Source organism: Clinocottus analis, unplaced genomic scaffold (genome assembly GCF_023055335.1).
Source record: "Clinocottus analis isolate CAN_PGR_092001 unplaced genomic scaffold, fCliAna1.0.p SCAF_25, whole genome shotgun sequence".
Lineage (NCBI taxonomy): Eukaryota > Metazoa > Chordata > Actinopteri > Perciformes > Cottidae > Clinocottus > Clinocottus analis.
In genome coordinates, this window is record NW_027175987.1 from 4,855,912 (window position 1) to 4,882,119 (window position 26,208).

General features: G+C 42.1%; 1 protein-coding gene across 2 annotated transcripts; it reads left to right on the forward strand.

The window, feature by feature from the left end:
- Positions 1–391: 391 nt before the first annotated feature.
- LOC137794540 (rho guanine nucleotide exchange factor 18-like) lies at positions 392–22,964 on the forward strand. 2 transcript variants are annotated; one of them, XM_068591393.1, is made up of 21 exons: positions 392–433; positions 2,034–2,229; positions 2,988–3,094; positions 4,198–4,338; positions 4,991–5,241; positions 5,389–5,514; positions 5,617–5,734; positions 5,872–6,126; positions 6,286–6,362; positions 6,494–6,672; positions 6,853–6,926; positions 7,241–7,426; positions 7,632–7,778; positions 8,054–8,199; positions 8,917–8,985; positions 9,171–9,218; positions 9,446–9,727; positions 9,888–10,037; positions 16,710–17,061; positions 17,920–18,063; positions 19,070–22,964. In XM_068591393.1, exons 2-21 carry the CDS (start codon positions 2,120–2,122, stop codon positions 19,390–19,392), a joined length of 3,285 nt encoding a protein of 1,094 aa, XP_068447494.1. In that variant the 5' UTR covers positions 392–433; positions 2,034–2,119; the 3' UTR covers positions 19,393–22,964. The 2 variants fall into 2 exon arrangements, with proteins under 2 accessions (XP_068447494.1, XP_068447495.1); XM_068591394.1 differs by having other exon boundaries at positions 7,632–7,772.
- The last annotated feature ends 3,244 nt before the right edge of the window (positions 22,965–26,208 follow it).

A 26,208-nucleotide genomic window follows, 5' to 3' on the forward strand; every position in this document is an offset into this window, starting at 1 on the left:
ATTTGGTTTTTACTATCAAACTGCAACTGCAACCTCAGTTCTAGCTTTATTAACTTATTTATTCGCACATATTAACTACCGGGGAGCAAGTATGGAGCAGTAAAGCATCCACATGTAGCTACTGCACCACCTCAACAGAGAAGCTTAAATCCAATTTTGTAATGGAAAGCTGTGCGTTCATTTGGGAGCATTTAATACAACTCCATTGAAGGTGACATGTCTCTGTCCATCATTATGAAACTGCCTGAGCTGGACGTTGCTTGCCAGAAGCATGTGAGTCGTGTTGTTGTAAACAAAGTATAGTAAAAGTGTGCACTCTTTGGGCATTTTGTAATCTGTCACTCATCTGACGAATAAATGCTCTCTTACTTTATTTTCTCCACACAGAGAGATTCTTCTCAGAGGACCTGCTCATCAGGATCTATAAACCTTGGTAAGCAAAACGTAAATGTGCATGTTGTACATCCCACCCACCACAGTATCAATTGAAGTACATTGATGGATAGCAAGATGGTTTAGTCCCTGTGTGTCAAATAAAAATTCAGTTTTCCACTCTGCTGGTTTGCAGAGGTTGAAACGGATGAAGTCCTATGACATCTGTAGATGGACTTGTCCTCTTTTTTTCTCTTTCTGTGTGTGTGCGCGCGGGTCTCGGTGGTATATGTGTTTCTGCCTCCACACTGAGCGTAGATGGGGTGATTGGCCTCCAACAGACTGTCAGCAAAGCCAGGTGATGATTGGCCATTGTTGACAAAAGTCAGGAGCTTTGCCTCTGGTTCAATTATTATCTCAACGCCAGATAGATTTAGGACTTTTGTACCATTTATATAAAGTAGTATATACACATTCAAGGGTGCAGCCGATTCTCCAGGCTCTAATAGAAATAATTGCTGCTATTTCTTTTAACCATTTATGTTGTATGTTTATTTGCAGCATGGCCCCAGAAGCTCTGTTTATTATTCAGTTCTTTACATATCTGTAATGACAAGTATGACAATAAAAGCTATTTACTTAAAATAACACATTTAATTTGTATACACAAAGAGAAGCTAAAGGAAGCAACAACTAAAATCAGATCTTTGCAAATTATTTGTGTCAGATTAGTTTCTTGGACTTAATAATAATAATAATAATAATAATAATAATAATAATAATAATAATAATAATAATAATAAGTTAGATTCAAGGTAATTTGACCTGTTAAATGTGCAGTGTGCTCTCAGTCATTATCATTAATTAATCCATCAATTGTAACATTCAGCGGGTCCTGTTGCACTTGTTAGGACCTGCAGGAGACATGAGTGGCTGCAGCAGCAGTTTAAGTTAATCTCCTGTAGCAGTTGTTATTCTACTCTGAACAGCTGGAGTCTTGTCAGGCACAACTGCTTCCTCTTGTTCTCCTCTGGTCAATCAATAGCTCGTGCAGGGGGTCGGGAATTGAGGAACAGATTTAAGGATCTGGGCGGGTCACATACAGTACATATATAAACCAGGCTTTGGGTCATCCTCTGCTTTTTGTAGTTTACACCAGTGAGGGCACATCACTTATTGCTTTCGCAATAACGCCTGCAACTGATAACATTGACGGACATTATTGATTCTTACCTTGGTGTTGGGATTGTTACAAAGCTCATTCTGCCACTGCGCCTAGTTTGAGAAATTCACAATGGAGCTAGAAGTTACCAAAGCCACTACCCAAACCACAGAGGCCTCCAAAGGTTGCTCTACAATTGCAAAACTATCCTCCTCTTCCTCCACCTCATCGTTGACTCTGTCCAGACATGTTGGCGTTCGAGTGTTGATGCACCGTGACCTGACTACCTGCAAATTCTTGCGATCCCTGCCTAGGTCGTGGCTAAAAAAATACTGGGGTGGACTACGAGAGGAGACAAATAAACAGCTGCCAGCCTCTTCCTCTTCTTCATTTCGCCTGTCATCTCCGTGCTCTCTCTCTTCACCTTGTTTCTCCGCATCTTCTTTCTCTGTGTCCTCTCGTTTTCTCCTTTCATCCGTCTCTCGTTTTTCCTCCCCAGCGCTCAGAGACAGAGAGTGGGAGCATTTGGGCCTACCCTCATCACAGGCCCTGGATGGCCACCAAGGATTTTCTAGCCCCCCAGGCATGACCATCGGTTTGTGGGGAACAAGCTCTCAGTCGCCTGCCGCCCGTACCGCCAGCTCCACCGCACCTTCCAGCCTTGGCCACAGCCTCCGTCTCCACAACAGCTCAGGGTGAGTATCTCTGTTTTGCAAGTTGGACTTTTTCCTTTTTCCACTAAAGGCCTTTGTTTTGTGCAGAAGACTTATTCTTTATTTCTCTCTTTTCTTTGTAACTGTCTTTTGAAAAAACAGATTGCTCCTAAATGACAGGATTCCTTTTGACCTAGAATTTAAAAAACACAAAAATAATGTTGTGTGTGTGTGTGTGTGTGTATATATATATATATATATATATATATATATATATATATATATATATATATATATATATATATATATATATATATATATATATATATTCTTTTCTCTCTTAAATCTATAATTTTGTAGATGTTTACAGGACCTGCTGTATGTTAATACTGTATATTTTTAGATTCTTTGATGCTGAAATACTATTTTTTCTGTGCAATCGTGAGATGTGTATTTATAGTTGACATATCAAGGCAAGCTGTCTTTTAGAATATAACTGCCTTATGTCTGAGTCTAGACGGATCTCAGAACTGGACTGCTTTTCTGCTGCAGTTCTAAGAAAATAGGTAACGAGGTGGAAGAGAGAGAGAGTCAGAGGCATAGGGAAGTTGTAAACAAGAGCAGAAGACAGGGTGTAGATTGGCAACGATAAGTGGCTAAGTAGTTCATTTTATGTAATTATCACTGGACCTGTAAATGTACATGTTAGCTTTATTTTAGGCCACCGCAAGCTAGTGGGATTATATTTCTCTCAGTGTCAGCATGTATGCCACCTTGGACTTGTGGTTGTCATCCCTCAGATCCCTCCCTGGGGACATGGATGAGACAGATGCTCTCCGCTCCAAACGCTGCAATGAAGACGCCATTTCCCTCGCTCCCTCGACCACCGAGTCCATCATCGTTGAAGGTGAGTTGACTCGCTGAGGAGGGGATTGAACCTTGCTTTTAAAAGTCCCCCTTTCCGCATTTGGTTGTGATTGCCCACTCTGTTGCAGTGTTAAAGCTTGTCTTATGGGAGTTTTCTTAAGTTCAGGATGAGAGTGTGCGGCGTGTATTTTGTGGAGTCAGGGTTGACCTCACCCTCTCTCATTAAGTTGTAGTGTGTGGGAGAGGAAGACAGGCGAAGTCGCTGACTACGTACAAAGAGCTACTGTACCAACGTTTTCTCACAGCTGTCTGTTGTAAGGTGTGTTGTTTATTAGGCACACACTTATCAAACAAGAGCTAATGCACCCCAGTACTCACTGAGGAGCCTTACAGTATATTGCTAGAGAAACTGCAGAATTACAAAAAAAAATGTCTGAATGACCCCTAAAAATCAAAAAGTATTAGCCTCTATGAGATCTTAGCTTTTTTTTAGCTAGTGTGTCAAACTGGATGACACACGCATTAGTGTTATCACTGGGCTAATATTCTCATTTAGTGTCTAAAGTCCTTTTTATAATCTTAAAATATTTGGGCTAAACACCGAAAGTAACTTCAAAAAGTGTCATTGCTCAAGATTATATAGTTCATATTGCCTTGTCACTATCTCCAATGCATCATTTTTAGTCCTGCCAAAGCATAGAAAGACGAGACATTACGTCAGCAGTGAACAATTCTTAAACTTGGATGCTTCACATTTAGTAATGAGAGAATTATCTCTTGAATATCATTGTTCATTTATGAATTCTACAATGTGTAGAGAATTAAAATCATCAATATTGCAGACTTGAGTTACTTTTGTTCTTCAGAGGAAACAAGATTCATTCATGTCAGTCATCAAACATTTTGAGGGAGTTTAAGAGTTGGTGTCACCTTCGTGGTGCCGGGAAAGAGCTGTATTTTCCAGGCTGTATTCCTCCAGGACTGCTGGCTTTCTTGCTCTCCTTCGCCTTCTCTCCCCTCTGAAGGATTTTAGTGAAGACATTAATCTAAACATGGACTCCCAATTTTGTGCAATTTCCCGCCATATTGGAAGCCAACCTTTTGTGTACTATAATACTGTAATGTGTCGCCCTCTCCTCTCAGATGCTCACTATGCAGCAGTGCGGGCTGAACTGGAGTCCGATGCCCAGGACCTGGAGGCAGAGTCATGGAGTTTGGCGGTTGACCAGCAGTTTGTTAAGAAGCACTCTAAAGAAATGGTGAAGCGACAGGATGTGATTTATGGTAAGTGTAATTCCTTCGGTTGCGTTCACGCCTAAGGAGTAGCTCATTGATCGGATAGTTTTGGTGAACTGTCATCCTAACTCATCAGTGGTAAACACAATGGCAGGAGAAAATAAAATACAATATGTTGACATAAATGTTACTTTTAAAAGCAATCTAGCTTTTTTCAGTCTAAGAACATTGTTATTGTAGTTTTTGTTTTCTGTTCCACCTTGTGCCTATATTTGCAATTGCACAATGCAGTCAACCACTGACTGCTTTTAGACGTGGTATACTACTTGCTACTATTGTAGCCTTGAGCAGAGTGGGCACACTTCTTACTAACTCTTCAACCTCAGTTTGTAGTGACATCACTTCAGGCAATGTATCCAAGTTCACGAAGCTCCCTCAGGAGCCTCAACATGCTATATACAACATTTTTAGTAAGATGTGGTAATGTGGTGGAATTCCCTTTACACATTTGAGGACTATTTTTAAGGGACCATGTAAGCAAGTTGTATGACAAGGAAAAAAATATGTGGAAACTAGATTAAGGAAGGTTTGGATGGCGTGAAGCACCTGTTGTGAGCCAGTCCATATCACTGCAATGCTTTATCCATGTATGTGGTTTCCCTGGCAAAACATAAACATGTAACTTCATGTCCTTGAACAGAGCTCATGCAGACAGAGATGCACCATGTCCGAACACTGAAGATAATGCTGCGTGTGTACGTGCAAGAGTTAAAGGAGAACCTCCAGATGGACTCTGGCAGGCTAGACTGTCTGTTCCCCCGTTTGGAAAACCTCCTCGAACTTCACACACATTTCCTGTCTCGCCTCAAAGAGAGGCAGCGTGAAAACCTTGTTTCGCCCAGCGTCAGGAACTACGCTATCAACAGAGTGGCAGACATTCTGATCGCACAGGTAGGGAGGAGATATGTAGAACTCTCATGCATACAAAAAAACCCAGCATGGATTTTTTGAATAAATCACATAAAAAAAATTAAAAAAAAGGAAAAAAACAAACTGCAAAAACAGAACTGAGAGATAAAGGTTTTCTTTATTCTCCAGTTTTCAGGTGAGATAGGAGAAAGGATGAAGGACAATTATGGAGATTTCTGCAGTCACCACACAGAGGCTGTCAGCTACTACAAAGAACAGCTGCAAAACAACAAAAAATTCCAAAACATCATACGGGTAAGACACATTAATCTCCTGTTTTTTTTATATCCAATTTAATCCACAGTGCATCTGTAGCACAGTGGTTAAGGTTATTTCAAATGCCCTTTTTCTTTTCAGAAAATCAACAACCTCTCCATTGTGCGGAGGTTAGGAGTGAGCGAGTGCATTCTGTTGGTGACGCAGCGCATCACCAAGTACCCAGTCCTAGTGGAGCGCATTTTGCAAAACACTGAAGGTCCAGTATTTTCACATGCATTTCTTCTGCTAATAAATCACTATTAAGGAAAGTAAAACCATATTTTTGTGAGGAGTAACATCACACATTATAGTAACATTTTCTGTATCTATTACATTTTTGTTTTCTCTCTCTAGCGGGTACAGAGGAGCAGGAGGAGCTGACTCGGGCACTGGGTCTGATTAAAGACACCATCGTTCAGGTTGACGCACTGGTTAATCTTCATGAGAAGAACTCTCGACTCCGAGACATACACAACAAGATGGAGCCAAAGGCAATGGGAAAGATCAAAGATTGCAGAGTGTTTCGCAGGGAGGATTTGGCGCAGGGCAGGAGGCGTTTGCTGCATGAGGGCACAGTCAACTGGAAAGCTGCTTCTGGCAGGCTTAAAGGTATCATCTGGCATGATGAAAAAAAATACTTTTCTTATCTACTATCTCGGTGTAAATCTTTTTTGTGTATATATGTTTTTTAATCTATTTATATTCTGATCTTTTGAAGAGTTTTGGAATGAATAAACATATAATACATATGAAATGTTGTCTTTTTAGATATTCTTGCAGTGCTTCTGTCAGATGTGTTGCTCTTGCTACAAGAGAAGGATCAAAGATATACATTTGCTGCAGTGGTGAGTGATTTATCCATTCAGTCAGCTGACACTAACAAAAATAAGTGGGAGCGGAATTTAATCAATGATACTGAGAAACCAAAAAACACACCCTTCTGTCTTTTTCCTCTTTCTTATTGTTATCCACTCAGGATAACAAGCCGTCAGTGATTTCGCTTCAGAAGCTGATTGTCAGGGAAGTGGCCCATGAGGAGAAAGCCATGTTTCTTATCTGCGCCTCCTCCAATGAGCCAGAGATGTACGAGATCCACACCAACTCCAAGGAGGGCCGAAACACTTGGATGACACACATACGGCAAGCTGTTGAAAGGTAGCTGTATTTACAGAGTAGAAAGACATAACTGTTACTATTATTCAAATTCTGTCATATTCGTTTGAACAAAACATGAGAATGATGTTTTGGTCCAACAGAATATGTGAATGAACCGCACTCAGTTTTCTTTCTCTGTCTCCCCATCATTGTATTGCCTTTGGTCCTGTCCCCTCTTAGCTGTCCTCATACAGAAGAGAGGCTGTTCAGTGAGGAGGAAGAGGCCCGAGCTTTCAGGTTCAAAGAATTTCAAGGTAACTATAGAAGTTAGAAATGACTTGCATAAAGAAACCCAGAGGGAAATCCAAACATTGTGGCCGGCCACAAGGGGGTGCTCATGCATAAAATTAACTTTAACATTGTTGGAAGTTTACTTTTTTCTAAATCTCATCTCAGTTTATTGAATCTGATTTTGGACCGGATACACTGTTTAAAACACCCACTTGTATTTGGGTGTGGTAAAGGATACGGGCTGTTTTATAGAGAGCATGTGACAACAAATGCATCTCTGTCCTTTGCTTTAAGGATGTAACTCCTCTCTTATTCTATTCCATGTTTCTCATTGTAGAACGGCTGAGCCAGAAGGATGCAGTGGTCTTCCAGGCTCTCACTGAGAAGTTGCAGTTGTTTGCCGACATGGCAGAGTCTGTGGCCGGTCTAGAGGACGCAGCTTCACGTTCCAGACTTCTGCTTCGAGGAGACGCCTCAGACCTCCAGCAGGGGGAGGCCCTGCTCAAAGGAGCTATCACTGAGGGTAGGACCCTGCTGCATCTTAATATTTATGTATGTCTGGTTTAGATACAAAAGGGACGGTTGCCAATTTTCTATTCATTGACTGCTCGCTGCAGCTATGTAATAAATCAGTAGGTATTGGCGTTGTTGAGTTTGCTACTATTCCAACCTAAACATCTCCCTCTGTCCAGCTTTTTAACCTTAATGTGCCATCTCTTTCACTTCAGTGGAGAACCTCCAGAACCTGCTGCAGTCTGGAGTGAGGGAGGAGGCTCCACCCTCCCGGCTGGAGGAGGGGAGCGGTTCTGGGGTTCTGCCTAGGCGAGCAGATACCTTCGGGGGCTATGATAGCAGCCCCACCATTCTCAGTAAGAGTGAGTCCAGCACAATCCATGCACTGAGGAAATCTACTATTTAATGCAATTGCAATTGTATTTCAATGGCTTTTCATGCCATTAATAAATCATGAATTGTAAACAAATTCCATTCATTGAATTGTTTTTTTTATTGGTTGAATTCATGTGTATGGTTTTAAATGTGTATCTGAGTTGTTTCTGTACAACATTTGTGAGTGTCAATGTTTCTGTTCGGTTTAATTACTTGTGTGTGTTTGTCACTGTGTGTGTCCGCGTTGATGTGTTTGTGCCAGATGGCAGCGTGAAGAAGAACTTTTCTTGCGAGACCAGAAATCGAGATAGAAGCCAGAGAGCCAGCTCTGACCCTCAGCTCAAAGACCTTTGCGGTAGCCACACCTTGGAGCAGACGGTAGACGCTCAACACGCAGACAGACAAACGGTACATCTTGGGATGAGTCACATTGTTATTTCCTGTACATAGTAGTGCCCAGACCAAGTCATCTGGAAGGTTTCCATGCACTGATGTTTACTGTTTGTTTATAAGAAGTTGAAGCCTTGACCAAAGAGAACGAGACTGATCAGGCTGATAAAATGGAACGACATGTTGTTGTCAGTGAGCCGTGTGTGAGAAACAAAGCTAGTTTTAGTGTTACAGGATCAGTCCTGGAAAGCATCAATTCCTTTAAATTGACTAATTGTAATTTTTATGCCATTCTACACTGTCTTTCTTTGTTTTGCTCTGAGACACAACAATTCTCATTGTTGAGTTACTGGAAATATCTTATGCTGCTCAGCTGTCATATCAAGGTTGTAAAAAGAGGTTTTTAAACATTATTTGCCATAGAAAATAGTTCTAGTTTTGTCATCATGGCTAACAGCTGTGCAACAACATTTCTTTAGTATTTCAGTGTGCAGAATGTACAGGAATCATTTTTAGACTTGCATAGTGTCTGTTTAAATATAGAGCTTTTGAAAAATAAAATAATTCCATTTTAAAAATACATATGACCAAAGCAAATTAATTTACATTTTTAAAAATGTTTTTACAGTATCTGTTAGATTCTGTTTGTTTTGTATGTAGCACGGTATATAGCACTGCATACAGTACTGTAGTGTTTGTGATGTTTCGTATGACCTGCTGTGTGTTGTTGCTCAGGTTGACGAGAGCTGCTGCTCTCCTGCCAGATGGAACCGCATCTGGTCCAACTCCTTCCCCGAGGCTGAGGTAAAGTCTCCTTCTCTGATCTGTCACCTTATGCTTCGCAACTCTGCAGGAGTACATATTCATAGCCGTGCCTTCTGAACTGAAAACATGTACCCATGAGGAGTTTGCGCATTATACATGCTGTGTTTTTTGGTGATTCTGGTGGTTATTTGGTTATAACAAGCTTGCCTGTGTCTCAATTCTAGTTCTTTGACAGAGTGCTGATGCTCTCCCAAAGGCTCTATAGTCTGCAGGTAATACTGTCCCCTCCACTGTTAATGATGTTAATAAATGCTGTCAGTGAAAGAAATATGTTGAAACATGTGGTATTTATGTATGTTTGCAGAGCTATTGTTTCATAATATTGTGTTTGCTGTTTGGCTTACTTAATCTTGATAACTTTCAAAGGTGAATTTCTGTTTCACTGTAGTGTCATTGTCTAAGACGACTTGTGTTATTTTCCCCCTGTCTCTGCCTTCAGGCCATCATTTCACAGCAGGACAGTCACATCGAGCTGCAGCGGGCCTCGATGACAGAGCGGGCCTCCCTGCCCGGCCGCCACAGAGGGAACGTGCTACTGGAGCAGGAGAAACAGCGGACTCTGGCCCTGCAGAGAGAGGAGCTGGCCAGCTTCCACAAGCTGCAGTCGCAGCACCGGCAGGAGCAGCAGCGCTGGGAGAGGGAGCGGGAGCGGCACCGCCAACAAGTCGAGGCCACCGAGGCCAGGCTCCGGCTAAGGGAGGACGAGTGCAGACGGCTGGAGGTGAAGTGCTATCTTAGAAAAAGATATGTGTGAAATGGCGAATTGTATGATCACCCAGTTTTGCTTTATATTTCATTTTTATTAATTCATTATATCAAGAATGTTTTTCGATATTGATATTCCACACAAACTGCAACATTATTTACTTCTATTGATGCAGGAGCTTCTGGCAGAAGAGAGGAATGAGCTTGAGAGTCAGAGGGAGACGTACCAACAGGACCTGGAGAGGCTGAGAGAGTCCACCAGAGCTGTGGAGAAAGAAAAGGAACGTCTGGAACACCAGAAGAAGATCAAGAGGAAGACTATTGAGGTGGGAAGGGTCCAAAAATGAATGTGTACAACAGACACTGTTATTCTGTTCGCAGTACTATGTGATTTTATTAATACACAACTGTATTTTACAGTTAACTCACATATTATTGCCCGTTTCCTCAGTTTTGGGGTCTGGCGGCTGGTATTTACAGTAACACACAACAGCATTTAGACATTATTCTGTTTGCTAGCAGACAAAGAGGTACCTTCACACAGCAAAACTTTAATGGAAAGCAAAGTTTTCTCCTCCGGTGTGGGCGAGACTTAATAGCACTCCGTCTCTGTAATTTGTGACATTTAAAAAAAAAAAGCTTTGAAAAACATGAAATTACAATTTGAAGGTCGTAGAAGACAATGCTAAATGCACATTTTAAGTTGTGTGTTGGAAAGCAGAATTTGAGGATAGGGGTAAGGTGATGGTGAGGTGAAGAGGTGGTATCAGGAGCTACGGTGTTGGTGATGATTGCTCACAGAAAAAAGAATAAGAGGGGGCTTTCCCATCTGTTTTGTTTAATTTTTTTTCTGTTGCTTATTCCTTGCATCTCTTTTTCCATTCCATCCCCTGGGCCTGAACCCATTCAAGATAGTTAAGCATCTGAAACACTGATGCTCTAATTATATGAATGAAGGGCAGTTTATTTCTTGAGTTCAGGCGCTCTCACTGTAAAAGAAACACTGGTTTCAGCTCCAACAGCCCGTTTCATGGATGGATGAATGATAAACATACATACGAATGAACACATCTCTTACCGCTCAACCCAGGAATCCACCTACGCAGGGAGCGTCTTTCTCTCCACCTCTCTTTACCTCTGTGCTATCCTAGTACGTGCTCGTACAATGCGGGTCATTGTTTGTGATTTTCATGGGAGAGAAGCTTTGAGAAAGATCCACTGACTGTAATTTCATGCCCGGTGCTAACGGATCCATCAAGGAGCTACAGTAATGATACATAATATCAGCCTTTAGTGTTTTCAAAGGTCTGATTGGTGTTCTCTGTTACAAGCGGAGTGGAAAGGGTAACTGTATCAAGATAGAACTTCCCATGCTCCAAACTGAGATGCAGAGTAACAGTGCTATACTTAAATCCCCTATTTTAAATGTGTGCGAGGGTAGGTCTATTTACATATACAGAAAATTAAAGACCTGACATAACAAAATAACTTACAAATACAATATGAGAAATGCAAAAGCGAGCAATACAAAAAAATATTTTACCCTATTTACAAAGCAAAAATGAATAATTAAGTGTTTTTCAGGATTTCATTCTCAAAACTACCCTGCAATCTTGTGATATTATTTTCAGGCCAAATCGATGGCTGGTTTCATTATGTCATATTAAATTGGTGTGTTGATATTTTGAAAGGAGCATGAACAGTGGTGACGGCTCCACTTCCTGAGTCACACACATGATTCTGTCAACAGGTGGAGGCCGTGTAAAACACACCCAGTGAGGGGATTGTTCACTCTGACTAACGCTCCAATTTAAGAAAGCCGAAACCGTTCAGCTGGATTAGTCAGCGTGTTGTTCTGCTTCTCTTCTTTTTTTTCTGCTTATGCACAGACTAACTGTATAAACTGGATTGCTTTTTTCCCAGAAGTTGGACGAATCACCAGAAGAGATGTACTGATAGACATGCTCTGATAAAGATGTCTCCAGTGATGTCACTAGTCCCTCTCTGCTGTTTGACATTCCTTCCTAGTTGAAGCCTGGCAGTTATCTGTGATTGGCCAGTGCCTCTTCATCCTGCATACCAAGCTGAGTAACTAACGGATGAACTCATGCCATCCATTCAAGTCACATCTTGTCCCTCCCAAAAAAAGCTACAGTGATTTTTCTTTTCTTTTTGCAACTGTGCATTCCGTTGTTTTATTGTCATTCATCTGCTGTAGCGTTACATCCTCAGACATCTGGCTGCCCATCAACAATTCAAAGGATTTCCTGGTAACACGATCTTTCAGTGATATGTCTTAACTCAAGACGAACACAAACACAACCAGCTGACATGAATTATTGCATTCATCATCTCATTACTGGCTGCAGAAGGCAGGCCTTCGACTGTGAGCCGTACCGAGAACACTTCACAGTAACTCCTAGAAAACCACAGCCGCTGGCTGAATTGACTTAATGTGCTGTGGTGAGTAATGCAGGGTCCCTGGTAATTACAGAGGCCTTCACTGAAACCGTGATAGTAAGTAAGATTGTTGTGTGGTTTGTTTGCTGTATGGACTGCAAGATAAGACCCGGAGCAGATCAAATTTAGCCTCTATCAGCACTCAACACTCCATTAAGTCATACGAATATTGTTTGTTTTAGACAAGCTAACTAGTGTGTTTTGTACACATGCAGATGTAAGGGTTGCTATTGTATACTGTTGGCCGTGCTATGGGAATTTTTTGGCTGCCGTTATGGGAGATTTGGAAGCGGTTTGTGCCCCCTCTTTGTCAAACACATCAAACGGTCTTTTCATCAGCTGTGACCTCGGGATCTGTTCCAGGCTTCAGGCCAGCCTGATATCAACAGACATTTAATCACCAACACCCAACATTAAGACGCATCAGCAAACCAGGAGAGCTATGATTAGACCTCATAAAAAGACACGTGTGTGTGTGTGTGTGTGTGTGTGTGTGTGTGTGTGTGTGTGTGTGTGTGTGTGTGTGTGTGTGTGTGTGTGTGTGTGTGTGTGACATAAACAAGTGTTTGCGCAAGAATGGTGCTAGTTGCGGCATGTCCTGACGTTAGAAGTACTTCTCTTTCATGTGTTATCTCATGTGATCACACTTATCACCCCTCGATAAGGAACGCATTGGGCTCAGGGTTTTTTACATTTTTATTGGATCTGTTCCAACAGAGCCTTGTGTCTGATTGCTCTATAGACCTGTGACTGCAAAGTCATGAACTGTGTTCACAATCAAGAATAGAGATGGAGTGGCGGATTTGACAGGAATAGAACAGTCAAGAAAAAAAGATTTCCTGAACAATAAATCAAGAGTAAATGGAAAGAAATACATTTTTGATGGAAGAATACCTGAATAGAAACTGGGGTTACGACTATAAGGTCAAAGGTTCAGTTCCCGGCCTGTTGGGAGGTCTTTATGGAAAAATGCATTTAAGAATAACCTTTGCAACTTTTTTAGAGCTGCCTTTTAAGCAAGGCACTGCATTTAACAACGACCCCTTTCTCCTGCTTTTTTGAGTCGAAAATTGTAAAACTTGACAGCTCTCCGGTCTGAATAACTACATGAACATGACAGAGGACATTGCTGAAAACATGAGAAGATTGGCACAGCTCAAAAGAAACTTTAAAAGGTCAGTCGTAAAACGGTGACCTGTATCTGTGTTTTTTTACACTGAGTTATCTCTTCCTCTCTTTGGCCTCAAGATGATTTACGATGCTATTGAGTGTGTTCCTGTGGTCTGAAAAGCCCCCGAGGAGTAACTCTTCCACATCAACACCGTTAACACACACACACACACACACACACACACACACACACACACACACACACACACACACACACACACACTTAGATGGCTGTGACTCACTTCTTTTATAACCAGTTCATCGCGGTCGCCTCGAGAGGCCAAGATAGAATACGAGCTTGAGGGAAGATATTTTCTCTTCACGCCATCTGCCACTGCAGCTACCCTCACCTGTTGCCACACACTGTACATCATACTATTCTGTATGTCTGAAATATTGTCAAATAACCCATAGTAAATGTTTTGCGCTGAGAGAAAACAGTAGTTGCCCCTAGAATAAGTAACACATTTCTGTGCATCTTGGTCTTTTCCAGCCATTAATTCTAAAGATGTGGGTAATGTGACGTAATGATTACTTTTATTTTTGATGAGTCGACACACCATCAATCAATCATTTAATTTATAAAACACCAGAAAATTTCGAGAAATGCCCATCTTAATTTCCTTTAGTCCAATATCATCAAATGTCTGGTTTTGTCCGATGAAAAACAGCTGGATTTTTCTATTTATTGCTAAACCTTTTTGGAGACCAATCAATTATTAAAAGGGTTTCTCAATTAACTCAATGCTTCAGCTCTAATGTGATGTCCTACGAGTCATTGTATAAATTGCTGAGTCATTGCTCATTACCTTTCCACCGCTGTCACATCTTGAACAACGCGACACATTGTGCAGTGTGATATGTGAGTATCCGGGCAGTTTTCAGGATGAAAGAAACCTGGCTGTATAATTAGCTGGTCCAAGCCTGACATTAACAGAAGCCTCTGGAAGGCAGCCCGTGCTAATTGTTTATGTGCTGTCAGTCGAAGCTTTTTGTGCTCTGGCGCTTCCGCACAGTTTACTGCCCTGGAAACCTGCTGTTTGTTCCGCTTAAAGCCGATCACCTTGCTCTGGGAACAATGCAACATCTGTGTGCCAAGATGAGTGAGTGCTGAGGGAGGGAAAATGAGGGAGGGGTAAGAAGAAAGTGGGCTTTAGGGAAGGACGTATGGAGACTTTCCCAGTGTAGGGCCCCTCACTGCCTCGGGTTCTGTCATGCTCTGCTGTTACAACTAGAAGAAGCTACAGTCACATGAGTCTGCCCTTCACGCCTTGTAAAACACTGTCATCATGCGTTCCCCCTATTTGCAGGAAGTATTTGGCATCATCATCAATCATGTAGCATGTGCACTGAATACCAAACCGAACAGTAACAGTCTGATGTCAGACTTTCAGTTCAATATACACTGCAGTTAAAACTGATGATGGTGTCCTTTTTTCTAAATATCAGATGAAGGTCTGTTGTATCATAAGCTCTGTGATGTTGGTTGGTTTACATAATTGCTATGAAGAACCGTATAAACTAGTGTTTCCGAGCAAAAGAGTCCTTTTTTTAGAAAACCTCTTATTTTACTGATGTGTGGTGTGATAATCCTTCCTGTGCTGTCCTGGTTCTCCCGAGCCTCCTCTTCTTCCTGTGGGCCCAGTAATACAGCGTGGGCTTCCAGCCTGTTGCTCCCAGTGGGGACCAGCAGAGCAGGTGAAGCTCCTCCGGAGGAAAGGCCTCTCACTGCCTGGCACGCAGCTGCGACTGCAGGTCGAAGCCAGATCTGGGTCTGTCCGCGCAGGCTGACTGCTGCTGGAGTCTTAGCTGAAGGAGACTCTCGTGAACCTGCAGGATTTTGTCTGATTTAGTGCAGAATCCAACCTGGTGGCACCAATGAAGAGCACTATGTAGAAATAGCCAGTCCTGTTTACTTATGTAGGTCAAAGAGAGGCATCAGTATTAAATTGAGACTGTTAGATAACCAGGTAAAAGTTCTTTTAGCCAATCAAATGTACTAAAGGTACCAGTGACTTCCTTATGATGAATGCATATTTATTATTATTCATCTTGTCTTCTTAGTGCATACGTTTACATTTTTAAGAGGCTTTTAGAAAGCTGTTTTTAGATTGGAACTGGCATGCAGTTACAGTAAGTCATTAACACAAATATGTTCTTCTCTTAATCTTCTAAGAACTCTTAGCTAAATTTGGTGACATGGAAATAACTTGGTCTGCTTGAATGTTATAATATATGAATAGAATTGAACAGAGAATTGTTTCTTAGAAATCTCAGCTCTTCTGTCTTCAGCATCCCGTCTTTGGGAACAATGGGACAAGGAGAATGTCCAGTCCATTAGGATTAGTCTTTTGGACTAAAGATCAGACATGTACTTTTTATTTTGCTTAATGTCGCTTCAAAGCTGATTCTAAACAGCCCGAAATTGACCGACTGTTACCTTTTGCATGGATATTTTGATTTAGTGTGTTAGGAATGCCCTTTAGCAACACATTATGTCACAATATTGTTGAAGGGCATCCAACTGCAGTGACACTGTAAAGAGATGCTTCTTATAGTTCATGTTATGCAACACATGTGGAATTACACACACAAACAAACACCACACCACTTCATTGTGCAGGAACCTTTTTTGTTGGTCTTATTGGATGCAGATTGGGTGATAATGTTGACTCCATCACTCGATCATATTTCCCTCAGTCTAGTAATTAAGTGGACAATGCAGTCAGTGTCTTTTATCCACTGATGTCATGAGTCATTTTCTTGTTGGCCTGCTTGTCTAACAGCCCGGCCTGTTTTGTTCCTGGTTTGTTAGACACGCCTTTATGTGCACATGGACTATTAAGGGTTTTATTTTTCTCATTGTATGTGTGTGCGTGTGCATGTGTATGTACACACATTGTCCTTGAGACTCTTGGAACACATGAAAAGCCTTTACCCAACTGTGTGCTCAGCAAAAACATTTGCATGTGTTTCTGATTCCCTCTGTAGCCCATAAATACCCTGCTACTCAACAGATTGTGTTTCCATAATGACAGTGTCGCACAGACAATTTATAGTTTCATCTGTTTATGTATGTGTGTCTTCTGGAAGAAGTTGTCTTAAGTCTTTTTATTTTTTTATTCTGCAGCTATATACTCTCATACATAATTAACAACAGAATACACACATGCATACACCCGCACGCGTGCACACAAAACATGCAAACTTGACGTTCTGCAACTACTGAATCTGAACAACTATGGATAACACTGTGCAAAAGCCCTACTTTCTGAACTTGAAAACTGGTTTTGAAGATTTATGTGATGATGTTTGCAACAGTTAAAGAATGCTTTAGTCAGCAAATAACTCCCTGTCTTCTCTTCCAGGTGGCTCCTTTGTCCGGCAGCCTGAACGGGGAGCTCCTCATGTCTTCGGGCCTCACCAGCTTCCCCAGTGTCTCCGACCTGCCTCTCCCTCAGAAGCCTCTGGTGCGGGCCAGCCTCTCCGTTGCACCGGCCGACTATCCAGAGCGCCCTGAAGTGATGTTGCGGCGGGAGGGGAGCTCTTCCACCCAGCCGCCGAAGACAGAGGTACCGCTCCATCTCTTCAGCACCACCAACCAGCAGCACAAACTGCTGGGGGTGCAGCAGCAGATCCCCACCAAACTGGCCGCCTTCAGCAGCGGCAAAGGGAAAGGAGGCAAGATTGGCAAAGCCTCACATCGCACTGACAGCACTGGTAAGAAATCAGACCTCAGATACCGAGTTTCACAGGACATGCCACAACTATCACTGTTCTTCCACATTGCTTTGGGTTACATTTGTGTTCCTTTCTATATCCGTGTATGAACATCTCCTGATATGATTCAACAGTAACTGAAGCGCACACCTGTCTTTACATAGTCTGATTCATGAAGAGTATTATACATAATCATGGATGTGCATTCTATAGCTGCACACATTTGACATTTTTAAATAATCTGTTTATTTTTTTTTAATTAGTTTTCAGTCTGAACAAAATCCACGACATTTCCTTACAGATTCAGCATGACCTTATCAGCATCTTTTTTTTATTTAATTTTTTTGGCTGAACAGTCCAAAGCTCAATGATATTTACTCTACTATAATGTAGGAAAGATGCCTGGAAAATATAAAGATGCTTCTTCGGTTACTGTTGCACTTACAAGGCATCCGTTGCCAATTTGCAACAGCAAGTATAATAAATATACACTCTTTTAGTGTTGCATTAAGGTTTTCTCCTTTTTCTTACACTTACTTATATAGTGCAGTATTTTCTCTTTTAAAAATGATTGTTCTTACTCTCGCTTTGTCAATATAAAAGCCATCTGTGCCTGACATGAGCTTGACCTGATCAGCATGATTTAAGTGGCTCATTTGGATCACATTAGCGGTCTAAATTGGGTCAGCCCTCTGATTTATCAAATAGTGGCTGACAGAGGCGAGGCTTTAGTCTACCAATGTAATCTAATTTTTTTACAATTAAATCACCTTCTGTTTCTGTTTTACTCTTTTTTTTTTTTTTTTTTTTTTCTTTACTCCCTCTTCCTCTTTTGCTCCTCCCTCCTCTTCCTCTCAGCCTCAGTTGATATGAAGCAGATGCTGCCGCTGAAGCTGTCCGCCCGAGATGACAACGCCCTCAAGGCCAAGCGTTCCATCAGCCCCCACCAGCAGCTCCCGCTGTCGGGCCCTCCTCTGCCTCTTCCCATGCATCATCACGCAGGTACCTTTCTATACTCGCTCCTCCGCGTCCTTCACTGGTTACCTGGTGGCCGCCCGCATTCCCTTCAAAACAATTGGTACTTGCATACCGTGCTGCGAACAGATTGGGTGCAGTCTACATCCAGGACATGGTAAAACCGTACACCCCAGCCCGCTCGGCTTCTGCCAATCGGCTTGTAGCTCAGTCACTGCGAGCTAAATACTCAACAAAGTCACAATTGTTTGCTGTCCTAGCTCCTCGATGGTGGTATGAGCTCCCCATTGACGTGATGACAGCAGAAAGTGTCTACGTCTTCCACCGCAAACTAAAAACACATCTTCTCCGACGATACCTTGAATAAAGAAAGCAGCACTTTAGTAGCACTTGAATGGCACTTACTTATAGCACTTTGTAGTTTGTCTTTTTTTTTTTTTTTTTTTAGAGAAATCGTACTTTCTTGATTTTTGTTGTTCTAAGTTTGTACTCATGGTTGAATGCACTCATTGTAAGTCGCTTTGGATAAAAGCGTCAGCTAAATGTAATGTAATACACTCAAACTCATGAGCACACACACTTCCTCCTTTTTGCTCTGTCAGGACAAACACAAACACAATCTCCTCTCGTCTGTCTTTGCCAGCTGCATTATTAAACTTGGTTCTCACAGACACAAACAGACACTCATTGTCCACCTGGGCAAACCGGACCCCACCCGATCGCGGTCCTCTCTAAAGCTTGCATTTATGCCCAGCCTCACCCTGTGTAAACACCTATCAATTTTCACATGTCTCAATGTGATTAATGGCAGGCTGTCCTGCTGACACAGACGTTTTACCACTTTAATCCTGCGCCCTGACAATTACCACTGACAAAGAAACACTGGCAGGATTGCAGGTGATAGATTTCAGTTAGGCTGTGTAAACCCAGCTTTAATAAACCGGTACAACGGATTAGTCTGTCGGCCCTTTTTAATGCTATTTTTGGAGTAATCCCTTGTTCAATCTAAGCCTTTCTTGTTTTTCTGTGACAGATCAACTCGGTCCTGCAGACAATGCTGGGCCAGACACCCAGTCCTCCTCCTCCATGAGCATCTCCCACCCTCAAAATCTTCAGAAGCCTCCCATGCCTCCTGCACAGTCCCATCCTCAGCCCTCCATGCCTCTTTCCAGCATCCCTCCCCACTCACAGAGCACCAGCTCCCTCCATTTCCAGTCCCATCTGCAGCCGCAGGGCCTCAGTCCGAACGCCCATGTGCAGGTAAACGTTCACGGGCTCACCCACAGCCACAGCATGCCGCCACCGTACAAGATTGCCACAGAAGACCTCAATAAGGAGGATGTCATCTTCTTCTAAAGTCCAGCCTGCTGCACTCAGATCAACCGCTAATTGCAAAAAAATAATAATTATTGGCTCGTTTCTACCATGTGTCCAATTATAAGAAGCTACTTACAAGCGATAACGAGATATGTATGGTATGTTTTATGTGGGCACAACAAGTGTGGTGTTATGAAACGGTTTATGAAGTAACATGGTTTGAATATCTGTACATGTGGCAGTAATCCATGACAGAGATCAGAGCCCTTGTTAGCACTCCAGTGGCCCATGAAGAAAGAAAAATGTTATTCAAGAGGTTTTACATTTCTATTTTAACACTGTTACCCCATCTTTGTTTTTAAGATGATTCCGTGTCTTTTAATTTAATTTTTAGTTTAATTTCTTAACTCAAGAGTACAACAAGTATGAGGAGGAAACATTTGGCAAAAAAATTCTTCTGGTAACGTGAATGAATAAAAGGTTGAAATTAAGTTGCGCTAATCCAAAGACATTGTCCGCGAGAGCGGGAGAAGATTTGACTGAAAGAAGCAATGTGAAAGAAAAACGATCGGGTGGTTTTCCGCCTGGTTGGTGAAGCATGAAAAAAGTGTAAGGTGCAGATGACCTTGCCTTCACCAACTGCTTCTACTGAGCCCGGAACCACGAGAACGGATTCAAGAGGAACTCAGAAATGACCCACCTCCTTACACAGGAACACTTCCTGCTGGATGTTTCATTTGCACATTGTAAATTCTCCATTCCAGACGAATGGAGGAACTTTCATGGACTAAACGTGTATTGTTTGAGTGTCAACATTGTGATGCTTCATTTGATTTTGTCTTGTTTTTCTTAAAAATGCTTAGTACAGATGGCGGATCTATGGAATATACTGCTTGTGTTGCAACTGTTGGTACAACCTGAAGCTGACTTTCAGGCTGTCGTTTAATAAGGACTCATTTCAATGAAGGGAGCCAATTTTACTGTTTTTCCAACTTGTGCATTCTGAGACAGAGATGTCTTTTCAATTTAGTTTTATGTGACATTAGTCTACATTTCTTGCATTTTTTAGATGTAGCTCTTCTCAAAATTACAGAGGTTTTACTATCCAGTCAGGGCATTTCTAATAATTCTAAAACTTTCACAGGTACATACGGTTGCATTTTTCTTTCCGCTTGTTAAAAGATCACTTCTTTAACACAGCAACATGGACATTTCAGTATGTACTTGAATTAAATTAACCTTTTACAGTTTATAGGTATACTTCCCAAACTGTTAGCAGAGCTGCTACTGACCCCATAGACCTCCAGAACTGAGCTAAACGTTCTGTACCCATTAGCCATCAAAAAGGCCTCACAGAGTTTGTTGCATTTAGGAAAAGCTTTCTATTTTATCTTTTGCCATTTAAATAAAAAACATAGTTGTATGTACAATTCACTTTGAAACCAGAGAAACACAAGCAATGAATCAAATGGGTTGTTATAGATCGCCGATATTCTGCTTTATAGTGGCACAACCCAACTTAAGCATCTGAATTTTTTATGATCAGGATATGAGCTCTTCTGGTTCAAGAAAAACATTTTGGCTTTTCTCTAAAATATCAGTCTTTATCTTTTCCACACAGAGGAAATATGGAGATGTCCGTGTGATTGTCTTTCTCTGTAGATACGTGAGAACCCTTTAAATCATGAAGTAGTTGACACAGTAATGTGTTTTGTGTCTCTGGAGAGAAAAATGTTAGAAGAGCTTTTTGTCTTTGTCCAAGTAGGCTAGTCTCTGAAGCTATGACCGCCAGCTGGAGTTTGAGTGTTTTTGTATATTATGTATATTGTTGTACATATTTAATGTGATCTCTTCCACACTGGCTTCCTTTTACACATTCTTGTCGTAGGAACAGAGATATTTGACGTGCATCAAGATGCAAAAGTCAGCCAAAAGTCTGTTTCTGCATCGGTGTGTATACACTTAAATTACACACACATGGATGTGTGTGTGTGTATAATACGGTACGCTTTGCTTAGACTCGTGACAGTTTTAAAGAAACCACAATCAGCAGTTGAACTGATAATGAACATTTGCATATTTAATCTCCTGATGTTTGTCAATGTCGTAGCGTTGAAGTCGAGGTGCACTGTGTGGCGTCTCTCACAAATTCTTTTACCAATATTCTGTAGAAGAAATGATCTGCTTGTTTCAGTTGGTTAAACCAAAGACGCATTTGGCTGGGTTCCTGTCTGTGCTCTTATATGAAGGATAATGGACACCGGGCTGTTGTGTGGTCATCCACAAAGTGTTATTACTTATAAAACGTCCTGCAGGGAGCGTCCACAGCAAGTGTGTTTACAGTACACCAGAGGCCAGCTCATATTCTGCTTCACGTCCCATTTATGGGTTTGCGGTTTATTTATCTTTTCTATCCTCTTGTTCTGATCTGAAACATGTCCGTATGGATACTCACTTTTAAACCAGAGAACACACAAACAATTAATCAAATGGGTTCTTAAAGTTCCCCAGTGTGGTTTGTAGAGTGGCACAACGCAACTGTAGCATCTGAGTTTGTCATAATCAGGATATGAGCTCATCTGATACGACTGTGGAGGACACTGTTATGTTATTGTTTACGTACACTTTCTCTTAGGCTCAACAACAATGTGCGTGTGAACATACTTGGTGGTTCTCATTGGATGGAGCTCTATAAAAACATTCATATTTTTTCAGACTTTGACACAAAGGACTCAACTCAACGTCCATTTACAAGCTTTTTGCCGTGGGCTTTCAACCACATGACGGTCTTCTTCAGCAAAGTCAAGGCAATGCTTAACTTCCAGGCCAATATGGACGGCCTAAAAATGTAATTGATAAAATCATAGCAGCTGATGGTCAAGTGAGCTGACTCCCATCTGCTAATGAAGACCATGAGGTTTGGTTGAAGGCCATGAAGAGGACATTGAGATGGGATGGTTTTGTCCAAGTCAAATTTTCATTTCCTTAACTTATCAAGACGTCTGCTTGTCCATTTTCCTGTATTTCTAAGTGTCTCCTTTGCTTCTGAGAGAGATGTCCGGCAGCAGGAGCTCTGGTGTGGGAGCGCTGCTGCTGCCTTGTTGCTGCCGCTGTTTGGATCCACTCAAGTCTTAATTGTCCTTTCGCTGTGATGAAATGATTAACCTCTTTGCTCCGTTCTAAAACTTTGAAGCCAGTCAGTCACATCACTGTGTGTTTGTTTGTGTGTTTCTGATTGTGTGTATCCCTGTGTGTATTTATGTCTGTGCGCTCTCCACCAAAAACACAGCGGAAACATTTCTAATAACTCGTTTCCAGTCGTGTTTTTCTTTTTTTATACACACCCTCATAGGCGCATATTGTAAATAGTCATGGACATATTGTATTTCCTCAGCCAATTTTACACTAGTCACTTTGGATAGTAGCATACTTGAAGGGGAAAATGAATGTTTATAATGCTTATTATTATTGTCTGTGAACTTGTATTTACCAAGAGCTGTCTAATGACCTCTGTAGCACACAGCGGAACTGATTTTTGTACCATTTTATTCACTGCGAGACGTTAGAACGACCTGTGGACACAAACTGCTGCCTTAGAGAGAGTTTAGTAATAAATAAAGTCGTGAAATGATTTGTGTATTTGCCGTCTTCTTTAAAAAACAAACCATCACAGCCAACAAACACCGATTGTTTGGTTTTCATGTGTGGCTCAAGCGTGCAATAATTCCCATTCAAGTAAATTTGTATTTACAGGGATTTGTTCGTCCCCACCGCCCCAACAACTACCACATGCAACATATAATTCAGCCTCAATATTTAGTCTTCTATTCACTGCTTGTCTGAAATAATCCTGGCCACCCAATTAGATAGCGCCCCAGCCATTCCTCGAGGAGGTGCAGTAACTGCAGTGGCATTGACCCCGTGAGCAGACGACCTAATAACAGTCTATTCCCAGACAAAGCTCTATTTCAGGTGCTGTGGTTATGGCTGTGCAATCCCTCTGTAGACCTTGCTAAGAGCAGGATTGTCGGTTCCCGTGTTATTGTCATTCTGGTTGGGAAGACGCTACAGTACTGGCCTGTTTTTATTGTCTGTTGTCATTAGTGGCTTTCCTCTGTCTCCTCTCAACAATTATTTTTCCAGGCTGCTTCCCTTGTGGAGGAAAAGCTGCATTTGACTCCGTCTTTGTTTCCGTCTCGTTCCTTCCACTGCTCTGCCCTTTTCCTGTCTCCCCGTCTCTCCCCCTCTCATCCGACGCCTCCTATCCTCCTCAACTCCACCGCCTCACAGCTCACAGGCATTTTATGCCATGCAGTTTGCAGGAAGTCAGGAGCCTCGGCTGTTTTTATTCTGTGTCGGAGGCAGTTTTCCCCACAAAGTTAAACAAATAGACGCTCCACAGAGACGGACGTGCAGACGAACCTCCCTGCAGGCTCATAAAACGCTGAGACAAATCTTGGTTTGATACACTCTGTCAGCAGTTGGTTTGTGTTTGTTTTTGCTCTTCCGTTCTGCAGGTTGAAACGAGCTGTTTCAAACGTTCAGCCTGACGACTGAGCAACACCACAGTTCCAATCCAGGGGTTCCCAACCTTTTTGGCATCGGTTGAGAGGTCTTCTTTTGTCTTATTTGAGTGTAAGAGGTCTGATCATTGACCATCATTGCTGCCATTGCTAGTAAAGCAAACGATAGGGAAATATCTTAAAACATGATTTCTGCTTTACATTGTTAATTGTTTGCAACCCCCTCGGATTTCTCTCACGACCCTTTGTGGGGGTCAGGACCCGCAGTTTGGGAACCACTGTGACCTGCGATGTTTCCAAACCTAGATTACATCCTCAACATCCTGCTGTTTCAACTGATGCTATGAAGGAATGTGCTTCATGACACAAAGATCCTCTTGTTGAAAGGACACAAAGCGGTCTCTATCTCTCCTCTTTGCTCACACCCAAGGTGGTTCGAAGAAGATAGCCGGCAGGAAAACACATTTCTCAGCCAAGGCTGCTTCAAAATGGCCTTACATAACCTGCTTGGCAGGCCAGGGTACGTTCTGAAAAAAGAGACGTTTGCAGAAGAAAAGGTAAAAAAGATAAGGTTTGAATTATTCATGTTGGAGCTGTTATCAGCGATGGATAAAGAGCAGAACTGTAAAGGTCTGTGGACTGAAACGACTGCGTGCCGTTACATATTTACACCCGGATGTCTCCTCAGACGCCAGATCTTTCTCATGGGTTGTAAAGTGTGATCAGTAAACCTGGACTGATTTCATGCCGTCTGCTCCGTAGCTTTGCGTTGGATGAATGAGAAGCATTGTTCCTCCAGGCTGCTCAACTGATCTTCCATCTTGCATCAACAAAGGAAGTCCCTGTGTGGGGGCACTGGTGAAAAGGCCCCCTCAGAGAGGTTATGCCAGGTAGAAACCAGATCAGGGAGAGGGCTATTGTTCTGTCAGCGGAGACTCCTCGGGGGAATTGAAAGGGGGAGATGGATGATAAAAGAAGTGTGCTCTGTGCTGACTCCCTCTTTGTGCTCAGCGTATTTGCATTTTGCAGTCAGCTGTAGCCCGGTGACTGTCTGGTCATTCCAGTTTTATTCCCGTGTGCCAGTGTGCCGATTTACAATGCACCAGGTAGTGCTCAATGCCACCATTGTGATGGATCGGCCAGTTCCAGAGAAGAGTCAACACATCAACTTCTCATGTCGTCGTATCATTTTGAGTTTTATGGCGGCGAGATATTTGATCACAGAACGATATTTAGTCGAGGATTAAATACATAGTTTGGGGAAATAAGCCTTTGTGCCTTCTACCAGGAGAAGATTCATACCATGTGGTGTTGATCTTCTCGTCTGACTCGCAGCAAGAAGGCAAGGAAGTATATAAATGAATGTTGTTCAGTGCTGATGGCCGCAGAATTTCCTTTTGTATGAAGCCTGTTGTCTAAATGCCAGTTGTTTGATCACCAACCAGTTCACAATTTAATTCGGTAGTTCTCCATCCGTACAATAATTAACATTGGTAAATGGGTGTCCACAGCTTAAAGCACTTTCCAGCTGTAATTTCAGGATGCAGTTTGCTTTTGTTCAAGGCTGATGCAGTGTGTGAGGTCTCTGTGGCATTTCCAGAGAAGTAGAAAGAACTTCCCTCATACACACACAAATGCTCACTCTTTTGGTCTACACTTTTTTTTTTTTTGAAACCTAAAGTCGAGCGCTGGCGATGCCAAGACGAATAGCCTCCTGGCAGCTCGAGCATGGAAAACCGTCTCCATGTCAGAATGTGAAGATGTGGGCAAATAAAGTTGCTGCGTTTCTTCCTGGAAAGACCCAATCGGAGCTTTCTTACCGTCGTCAAAGTTGCTGCTGAAAGTACATTTGGGAACATGTGCAGTGCTTTTAAGAAAAGAGGAGCAAGAAGTGGTAAACATACGGTCTGTAAAAGGGAACAAAAGGCCGGCAGGAAGCCCTTAAAACCAGCCAGCGATGTGAAGTGAATGTAAAGTGAGCAAAAGGCAGCTGTAGGGTCCCACTTTATCAGGTAAATCAGATGCACTTTTGTTGGTGGTGCACTTAAACCTTCCTGTATTATTTTAGAGAACTCTCTGTGAGGATTTGTTGTCCCTTTCCAAGAATGTAGCCTGAGGTAGTGCACTTCACTCCAGAACGAGCCTTTCAACCTCATCAAAAGCCAAGAAAAGTAGCTTTCTCTGTCTAAATAAGATGTTTTCTGTGTCCTTTATCTCTGTATGCTCTTTGATATTTCCCTTGAGTGCTTATGCAAGAAGCACCACGGCACTCTTTGTCCCTGCTAGTCTTTTTCTTGAATGTGATATTAGCTGATGAAGGAGAAAAGGGAAG